Source organism: Cyprinodon variegatus, unplaced genomic scaffold (assembly GCF_000732505.1).
Source record: "Cyprinodon variegatus isolate N-32 unplaced genomic scaffold, C_variegatus-1.0 Scaffold305, whole genome shotgun sequence".
NCBI lineage: Eukaryota > Metazoa > Chordata > Actinopteri > Cyprinodontiformes > Cyprinodontidae > Cyprinodon > Cyprinodon variegatus.
Genome location: NW_015150758.1, coordinates 153391 through 164260, shown reverse-complemented (window position 1 = coordinate 164260; position 10870 = coordinate 153391). Strand labels below are relative to the sequence as shown.

At 35.7% G+C, this 10870-nt stretch overlaps 1 protein-coding gene across 3 annotated transcripts in view; it reads left to right on the top strand.

Moving 5' to 3' along the window:
* The window catches only part of LOC107090633 (N-terminal EF-hand calcium-binding protein 1-like), a 49216-nt gene extending 42952 nt beyond the window's left edge, over positions 1 to 6264 (top strand). For all 3 annotated transcript variants that reach the window (XM_015384136.1, XM_015384137.1, XM_015384135.1), the window contains exon 13: positions 5297 to 6264. In XM_015384136.1, coding sequence (XP_015239622.1) covers positions 5297 to 5325 — 29 coding nt within the window. In that variant the 3' untranslated portion in view covers positions 5326 to 6264. The remainder of the gene's footprint in view (positions 1 to 5296) is intronic.
* Positions 6265 to 10870: the final 4606 nt, after the last annotated feature.

Sequence of the window (10870 nt, the reverse complement as noted above, 5' to 3'; positions counted from 1 at the left end):
TTATTGAATGACTTTTGGAGGTGTTGCCAAATACAGGACAGAAATATTACTATTACTGGCGTGGACACACTGACAATAAGATCTTAGGATTCATCAAACTTAAACTAACAAAATAAGGATAATCAGTGCCGTTTACATGGCCTCAGTGGTCCTTTTGCAAATTACGTGCATCATATCAATTTCATTTTTACCTTCTTTGTTTTTAAAGCCAGAATGCATCCAAGCATCTGACTTGAAATGTGATGGAGCCGCGGGGCAAATTTTCTCAGTCTCCTACATATTTTGTTTATGAATGACTCGTCTCAGTATCCCGCGGCCGAACATGCTTGTGACACAAGGCAGCGGGCGTCAACACATCCACAGCGACGTCTGCTGGACTGGAAGTTGTATTCCAATTGGTTCGGCTGATGTGCGCCAACCATTCATGTATTTTATTTGTTAATTTTTTTATTTTTTTTTTATAATCGATTCTTGTCTTCAGGAATCGATGCAGTAGATCACAAAAATTTGAATTGTGATGCATCATCATGACGATTATTTTGCACACCCTTAGTGTACATGGTTCTTTTAAAAATAGCATCTCCGAAACCTGTTGTCTAATAAACAGTGAAATCTAGCACTGACTGACTGACTTACTAAATATCCCATATATAAAAAGAGAATTTGTAAAATCAGTCAGTGTAAGAAGTTTTACTATGGTTGATTGGAGTAGCAGCCATCATGAATGTGGAAGTTGGGTATGGTCCTGGTGCCAGAACATTCAGATTCGTACATTTGACTTTTGGAACATAATCAGTTGAAATTTCCAAATTCCACATACAACTAAAAAACAAGAATAACTGACAAAAAGAAAGCTATTTTGGGGGTTGTGACTTGAAGAAAGCAAAACAGGAACTGAATATGACCATATTGAGGGTTCTATAATAATAAAACAGAAATCGTGCAGGCTTTGATCAAGGCAAATCAAACCTGGAGCAGAGAGAGGGGATCAGGCAATAAAATGAAGGAGTAATGGAATAATCCAAAAACCTACAAGGAAAAACCAAAAACCTAAATGATGAGGCAGGACTGGAAAATGACAAAGGAACCAATCAGAGGCGATATGGAACAGGTTTAGCATGAGGGATTTGTTTGATTTCAGAGGCTGCGTCCTCCAAGGACCTGGTCTATCTGCATTTTCACCGCCTGTACGTTCTGTCATATAGCAACCATGACAGTTGACTCAAATGCAGGCAAAGAATGGATACCTAACTTCTCATTACTGTTCTGTATGTTAATTACATTTCTGAGGGGCTGCAGCAGCAGTACCGTCATCACGAGTACCACATTTGTAGTTAACTACAGATATATGGAAGTTGTACTCAACCTTTCAATAAACCAAATATTACCCGCCACATATCTGACTCACTAACCATTTAGCAACTATTTTCATTAATTTCAGACAGAATTATTCACATACTTGTATTATATTAACTGCACTTACAATATTCACCACTGTTCGGCACCATTTCCCTTTTTCTTCTGAGAATGGAACAGCCAGCTTGGTTGGACTCACAATGAATCGTGGGATACCCAAGGCTACTTAGGATACACCGGACCGTCCTTCAAAGTTAGCAAAAAGAAGGCTGCATTTGTCAACAGGCCTCGGCGCAGAGCTATGACGTAATCGGCTGACGAATCTGACCTTCCGAGGACGCGGGCCCTGAATTTAAACTCAGCAGGGAAGCAAGAAGACTTAGGGAGGGAGGGGAATTTTTAACAAAAATAACCACACATTTAATCACTAAACAAGACAGAAAGACTCACAGTATTCAAAAAGAAATAATAATGTTGTCTGTCAAAAATGATGAAAAAGTGTAATATTTTCTTCTTTGAATTAACCAATAAGTTAAAGATCATGGTGGTTAAATGACAAACTGTGAAAGATCTAAGGTTGATAAATGCAAGCCAAATTAATGAAAGCAGTGTGTATTGGGCATAAACAAGCTATTCTCAGCTAAATATTTTTTAATATTAAGTGTTAGTTTACTGGTTTTAATCATTTAAAGATATATTTTAAAAACACAATATTTTCTATTCTTGTATAACTCTGCCAACTGTTACAAGAGGTAAAGATTTCCTTATGACTTGCAATAACCTGATGCTGTAAAAAAGACCATTCATTTTTAAATAGTGGGGGTATTTTTTTTTCTGTCTATGAATATTTTATTCTAATTTTGTAATCATCACATTTATTGTTAATTTGGGTTTAATATAACCCTTGTGTCCTAACAGAGATTATAATTACATACATAAGCAAATTCAAACCTTATTGCACATTACTTATATTTAAATTGAAAGATGGATTAATACTTGGCAAACTGACTTTCCCATGATGCATGCAAGCTACACCCTGCTCATTAACACATCATTGACTTCTCAGAGTAGCGTGATTCACAGCCGCTCGAGCCCAGGCCACTGCCGTGACTCCCTCATCGTGACATTTCATTAACTTGTTGTTGAGACTGAACTACATGTACCAATATTCCAAGAGACTGTGTTCATTTGGAGGATGATGATTTAGCTGTGTGGGCTGCTTAAGTTTTGCCTGTTGCTAGGTTACTTTACATAGATGTTTATCTCTATATCTTTGATTTCTCCATGTTTGAATGATGAGTGCATCGAACACAAACTCAATAGTGTTAGCAATAACACAGGAATGTTTTTTTTCTCCTTCAGGGTTATAATAGGAAATTTTATTTGATTTAATAGAAGACCTTTGATTAAATTATAATTAAAATATAACAAAGATCTTTCTTAAACATTTGCTAAAAAACATGGTGGAGTGAAATAATTTTTTCTCCTTTATGTCATGCTTTGTTGTGCTCTAAAAATTTATTATTGCAGCATTCTGTTAATGAATTTGCTGTAAATCATAGTGATGTGGTTGTCAATGATTCCTGTGCTAAAGGAAGATGGAAGATGGTGCATGAGATTTACATCATAGAAGCAGAGCAATATGAACTCTGGAGTCTATAATAGAAAAGTAAACAAAGCACATCTCAAGCAATTCTCTTCTAAGGCACATTTGCTTTCTTGTACTGTAAGGTTAAAAATGTTTCTCCTCCAAATCCAATAGAAGGGTTTAAAAATGTTATGGATGCTGCCAAGAGTCTCACTGAAACGTTCCAAAAGCTACAGGAATTTCCTAAATGTCCAAAATCTCCAATATTCTCAGTGCATCTGGACTAGAATGGATGGTTGCAAGGAAGCCTTATTTTCTGCTTAAGTACATCCAGGCAAGGTAAAAATCTGACAAAACCAATATCAATGTCCAATCAAACCAGACGTGAACTCAAGGCCAGAGTTCCATGAGATTATTTTGGCAACAAAACAACTTTGTCCATCACTAAAAGAATTTTATATTCATGAAGAAATATGGTGGTTGCAGGGTCATTCATTTTCTGCAGATTAATCAGGTTTTTTTATGGAGGCAACAATGATGCAGGCCATTAAGGTGTGGGGCTAAAAATTAATACAGTACCTGCTGTTTGGTTACTCCCCCATAGTCCCATGTCAGATGGAATTCTAAATTTCATTTTAATTATTTACACAGCTATAAAACAAGAAGTATTTTTGAAAAAAAATATTTTGAAACATTTTTTAGAAATTTGAAACCCCAGTTTGAAAGGCGTGTGGTGAAACACCATGTGACTGTGTTTTGGCCATTTCTATAAATAGATCAATATCAGCTGGGCGAGGTCCCGGGCCGCCGGGCTCAAGGGGTCAAGTGTCTGCTACAAAAAAATGAATGTCATTTTTAAGAAACACAGTAAGTTTGTTGATCTGAATCGATTTAATTGAGTTTAACAAAAGAATATTTTCATTAGAGAGAGAATAAAAATTAGGATGTCAAAGTCCAGAACTAAATACCCCAGCAACTGAGGAAGATCCTCTGAAAATGGCTGTGGACAACAGATGTCCTCCCATAGGGAGAGACTTTGACTACACTGCAAAAAAATAAAGTCCAAGTAGGACAATTTTTCTCAAATTAAGTGATTTTTTTTTTCCTTGAATTAAGCAGGGAAGCGAGACTCTTTGCCAATGGAATAAGACAATTTACATCTAGAATAAGAAAAAACCCCAATATTATCTATTTTCCTGTCACCATAGATAGATTATTTTATGTTAAGTATAAAAATGCTCAATCCATCGACAGATCATCTTAATTACCTACTTAAATTAACCATCATTACACTAATTTTAAGAGATTTTTAGATAGTTTTGCAGTGTAGGCAGAGTAGGTAAGTAAATATGTGGAATTTCCAGTTTTCTACAAAGAAATTGAATGTTGAAATTGGCTCAACAAATGGCTCTTTAAACTGTTTAGGTTTGTGTACACCTATGCAGTTACAATATTTCAGTTTTTTTTATATACATTTATTTTAAACATAGCTTGTTTTTAAGTTAAGTCTGATTTTCATTAAGGAGTGGAAAAATCTAAAATTTGTAGGCATTTTTTTCCCATTTTATAATAAAACAAATTACTCTGCATTCAAACTTCTGATGTCTCTTCTTGTTTCTAGATGACTTTGTGAGTTTAAAATATTTTTCTGTTTAGAGTGCCACTTTTATTGTGAAAGGAGTGGCTATTTAAACATCTCCTCTTCTAATTAAAGGAAACATTTTAGCTTTCAAACAATAATAAAATATTCTCAATAAAATAGTTAGTCCAATTACTGCTCTTGTCTCTCTGTCAACACTACTATGTAGAAGAATTAAAAGACAAAACAGTACATTTCTTAGGACCTGAAAAACTGTGTGCTAAACTGTGTGCTTTAATTGCAACCTGAGAACACAAGTTTGCTGGTTGTGTTTCATAAAGTATACATTCACATACGCATGTATACTTTTTTAGATGAGATGAGATAACTTTGTTGTTCATCACATTTCCTGAGATGGAGGTTTCTCTTTAACATCTGGCAGTGGTCTATACATAGAAAACACAAAAATTAGAAGGCATATCTAAAACAACAGCATTTAGGAATTTTTATAGAAATAAAATAAAATTTTATTTTTATAAATATGTTTACAGTACAGCTTACCTTTTTAATTTGTAAATTACTTCTGATCTATATTTATCTTTATGTGTTAATTTGAGTCCAAGTTGAGAAATCTTTGCTTAGTGAAAATTAAACTAGATGATTGATAAACTGATTATCTAAAAGGTTTTTACTAAGTAATAAACACACAAGTTCAACTATATGTTTTGTTCCATGGGTCTAACTTTCTGTTTTCTTGTGTGTTTTTATTTCAGCTTCCTGGTGGATTATGACTAACAACTAATGAGTGAAGCAGGAATATTTCATCGACTGCCTACATGGTCACACAGAGAGAAACACACTGGCACATCAATCCCACCTACCCACATGCACAAACAGACATCCCCACACAGACCTAAAGCATCTTTATGTTTAAAGGCAAAAGGGAAAAAACCTTATCTGCCCATTTTCAGCTGCTTTTCTCTAATGTTCCAGTCTTCAGCTGCTCATTATTCTGACACTTAGCTGCATTCTGTACCCTATAAACTCAAAAATAACTGGTTCTCTGCAATGGAAAGGCTATTTAATGATTCTATAACCCTTTCTCAATAGTGATATGGCCATCTTTCTACCGCAGTGTTTGTCTTATATATAACGACCACTACAACACAAGGAAAGATTGAGCAAACATTTTTGGAATGTAAGTACGAATTCTTAATTTTGCGTGTTTATACAGGTCCTTTCAACCACTTAAAAGAAATTTTACAAAACACAAGAAAATATGTGGAGATAAAAGACAGCTGCATCCTTAATATGCATGTTGATTTGGCTTCATCCTTCTGTACATGATGACGTAAGATAGTGTTGCTCTGCTTGTTGCTTCTATTTACCTAACCTGCTGTTCTGTGCACGGAATGCTAAAAGAGCTGTTCATACAGCTACACCAGCCCTCTATCTAATCCTAAATAGCCTAGTGTTCAGGTACTCTATTAGTTAACCTGAAACATCCATATAAGTTGCATTATGTATATCTAAATCTAAAAAATAAAATAAATGTGAATATGAAAGAGATGGATTTATGGAGATTTTATTCTGTTAAGAGAATTAAATATATCAGGTATTTATTTTCATTATGGTGGACTTGTTGATCTGTATATACAAACTTATTGAACTGTCCTGTATGATTCCTTTTTCATTTATTTTTTAAATCTACACGTTGAAATGACTGAAATGCAACTTTACTAAAAGTACTTTAAGATGTTTGTGTTTAAATGAAAAAAAATAAAATAAAAAGCTTTTGACCTGTTTTCTTTTTGCAAACAATCATTTAATAAGTGTTTCCTATTGGTAGAGTTAGGTAGTTTCCTTATAATTTTATTTAATCACTTTCTTATTAATGTGGCATAAGGAGTAGGAGTAAGAGTGAAAGCAGTTTAACATGGAAAGGTCCTGCTCTTAAATCCTTCATGGAACTGCAATGCTTTTTTTCTGAAATCCTTATTATTGCTCTACTGGCCATTCTTGGTGTGGTCTCTTATGCAAAACACACCCGTCTCATCTCCAAGTTAGGGAGCTTTCCACTACGACCTGTTTGCCCCTTTTTGTATTTTTTAGCAGAAAAAACAATGTTCTAGATTCTCAAAAAAAATGTATTCAAAAACACAAATGAATGCATCGCAGTAATGTTTTATCAGCTTTAGCTGAAAGTCCCCAGCCATGTTTAGTAGTTTTGATGCAAATAAGGTGACATTTGTCCACAATAGATCATTGTTCAATACTGCTTTTTATTCTACAAGGAGACAGACACAGAAAGAAGTAGACATACAAAGGAACTTGTCAACCAGCTCCACAGGCGGCTGCATCCAGGAAACACACAGCGAGGCAGACGAGCCCCGAGCCCACACCCACGTCAGAGGACGAAGAGAGCACATCCAGCCAGTCACAGTCAGGGAGACAGGACTACACTGAAAAATAGGGTTCAAACATCAACAAAAGTGTAGATGGGAGCAGCACAGCTGATATTTCCCCTCAGGACGGCGTCACAGCCAAACAGGAACAGGCCACATGAAGCTACTATGAGAAAAAGCAGAGAGAGCATAACGTTAGAGATTGAACAAAGAAATTCTGCATAGTGGGAGAATAGAGATAGAATGAAGCAGAATGAAAGGGGTCCCTATGTCCTCCCGCAGTCTAAGCCCATAGCAGCACAACTATAGCGAAAGCGCTGGATAACCTGAGCCACTCCAACTATAAGCTTTATAAAAAAGGAAATCAGGGTCTATCCAGTTCTTTCCTAATGATTCTGTATACACGGCATCAATTAGTGTGACTGTCCAGGCCAACTGTGCATGGAAGTTAGAGGTGCAGTGGCAGAAGTGGCTAAATGTTACAGTATTGCTTTAAATTACTGTCTAAACCAAACCTGATATCTTTGCTGCACCAAGATCATCTTCCTCTGGAGATGCTCTAATCATATTGTTTGAGAGATAATTTGGTAACTTTTTTTTTGTTTAAACAATGTGAATTTGGAACACTTAAATCCACAGATAAATGGATTTGGATAGTTGCCTACATTTTGCAGTAATGCACTGATCAGTATGCATTAATTGGGATGCTATGGGGGCACAGTGCATTTTTACCTGAACTATGGTGACACAAAGTTCATTTGAACTGTATGGCATATGCTCCTTTTTGCCTCTACTGTTAGCATAGAATGAGCTCTGAATTTCAATTAGGAGTCTCATTTATCCACACATTCATCCACATGTTTATGATGAAAATGCATCAATAATAGAACCACAATTTTTTTCTTGAAATTGCAAATGCACAAATATTGATCAAAGGACAGCAAAATCATAGAACGGATTGGTATGGCAGAGCTATCCGATACAGGCATCTAAAATCCACTTATCTCATCTCTGATTTTTTTTGGCAAGCCTGAATACATACACAGGAAAAAAATAGGCTCAGCAATTGTGTGCCTGCAGTTTTCAGAACACCTTTTCAGTTTCACAGAACAATGATCACCAATAAATTGTATACTCTCATTTAAACATATGAGTGTGCTTTACAAACAAAAATATCCAGTAGAGCTGGGGTTATAAAGATATGTTAAATTCTGCAAGGGAAACATAAATATAATAATCTCTAGTGAATAACCATTTTAAAAATAGTTTAATATTTCTTTCCACACATTGATTACTGCCTTACCCATATATCAGATGAAATTATAACCTGTCTGACAACATGAAGTAGGCTAAAATATTTCACAAAGCAATAATGTCCCTTCTAAAAACCTTAAAGTAATTTTATTTCATATACTGCCAATTTGCAATGTCTGTCATCTGAAAGGTATTATACAATTTAAAAAAAGCCAGTTCAAATAATATAGACAGATCCCAAGTCAAGTGCAGGTATTCCAAAATGTTCCTAGTTCTCAAACAATGTTGTGTTATGTTAGTTTGTGGTTTTGAATGTCAATGTTTTACTTACAAAAACAGCAAGAATATAGAAGCAGGAAGTCAGGTTCAACTTTCTGGCTGGTCTGCTGATATCAGGAAGGAATTGGTTGATGACAAATGCTGACTAATTGGTTCCCTTACTTAAGAGATGAAGGCAAGGTAGCATGGATCTTTAGGGGCTTTATTCTGCAGACTTTGCAGAATGTATCCCAGAGGTCCAGGAGAAAGATCCAAGAGTGTTGGTACTGGTGGAGAGTGGGCAGGCAGGTGATGAAGACAGAACTGCTGCACGCAGTTAAGACCTTTTCCATTAAGATTAGAGATAATAGATTATATATTGCATTCTCCTGTGCTGGATAAACATGTTGCAACAGTGGACTTTAAATTGATTTTGTCACTGACTGTTGCAGCAATCCTTTACACTAAACATGAATGAACTAATAGCAGGAAGAAAACTCCCCTTAACAAAAAAATAACAGCCTACCAAACCAATTGCAATATGACTGGAGGGTTGAGAAGACAGGACATAAATAGAATGAAAAGTAGAACACAGTTGCACTGATAAAGATGTACTTTCAATATGGATAGGGCTAGTTTTTAAATTTAAAGAGTAGATACACCTAGTCATAGTAAGAGCTCAGGCCCAGACTTCCCTCCCCAGGTACTTCGACCAGCTCCTCTGTGGAAATCCCAAGGCGCTCCCAGGCCAGCCGGGAAATATAATCTCTCCATTGTGTCCTGAGTCTTTCCCTGGGTCTCCTGCATACATACAACCCTTCCTCTTTAGCTTGACATGTTATGAATGGATTGCCTTCTGATGTTCGGTCTGAAATAAGTTTAGTTTCTTGATCCAATTTATTTTATTTGCTGACTTTGAAATCTTTATTTTCTTGGAGTTAGAAAAGCGACTCGGAAGAGAAAAGCAACACAGAAGAATAGCCAAGGTTAACCTTCCTCACTTCTTTCAAATCCTAGATTTTCAAAACACCAATACACTTTGGCTCTCATTGGTTTGCTGCAACACAGAGAGAAAAAGAAAGAGAGAGAGAGGGAGGGAGAGAGAAAGAACGAACATATAAGCACTTTTTTTTCTCCACTTTCAGGCAAGTGTCCTTGTCTTTGACAGGTAAAAACACTGGGCAACACTTCAGCAAGCCAAAGACAAGCCAAGGGTGACCCAACTGCATCTGGTGCTCTATCACATACAGTATAAAATAAGGCATTATTTCCTTCTCACCTTATTAAAATTCTAAATTTTCAGATTGATGAATAAGTATAAAAAAACTTCAGAAATAAAACAGAAAATAACAGATGTATAAAAATAGAATTTTACAATGGACATTAGGTTTGATATGAAGCAAACAGGATATAAAGATGATGCTAAATTCAACCTTTTTTTTCTCTTTGGGGAAGGTTTTCATTTTCTTCTGATGTGATCATCTGCAGGATATCTTCTCAGGAATCCAAAGTATGAGTCCAAAGGTGAGAAAAGCAACAGCTGTTGCTTTTCTCCTGCCTTAGTATCTGCATTTCTTTAAAGTTAAAGCCTCTATCATGTGGGAGGTGACATGTTTGGAGGGCATCTTGTGTCTGAAGTAGCCTACTGAGTCACTTGTCCTTGTTGCTTTAGAGACTAACAGAATTGTCCCTACTAGTTTCAAAAACTAAGTTCTTCAAAATCTATAACGATTTAAGTTTTAAGGTTTATATGCATGAGGTTTTACTAAACTTTTATTTTTGTTAAAAACAAACAATTTAATAATTTCACTGCTATAGCCTGTATTAATAAAAAAAATGTCAGGATAACACAGGGTAGGATGTGAAGCAGACTTTGATCACCTCTAGAGGATTTAATGTTATATGAGATTGAAACGTAGAACCTCTCCTTTCCTCTGTGACAGAAGCATGCATGCTGCTACTTTTAGATCAGTTTTCAGAGTTTCTATCTGATTTAGTTTTAAAATACTGACAAGGTCATTAGAGTGGGTGATTTTAACATTCATGCTGCCATTGAAGGTGATAGCCTAAATGCAGCCTTTAATGCTACCTTAGACTTTATTAGCTTTCTTCAAAATATCAGTAGTCCCACACATTCTCATCTTCGTTCTTTGGACCTTGTGGTGACAAAATTACTTTAACAGAGTCCTCCCCCCAAAGAAAAAAAAGATTTCTCTTTAGCAGATCACATAATTGAAAAATAAAAACATAAAGAATAGCGCACTTTCATCTGGTTTGGTCTGCCACAGTTTCCGTAGGCTCGTGAACTTGCATGCGCGCGCTTTTAGGAAATCCTATACACTACTGTTTATGCTCTAAAAACATTCTAAATTACTTCGTTTCGAGTAAATTCTGGATGCTACCCACTCAGGACACTTGGAATACATTGGA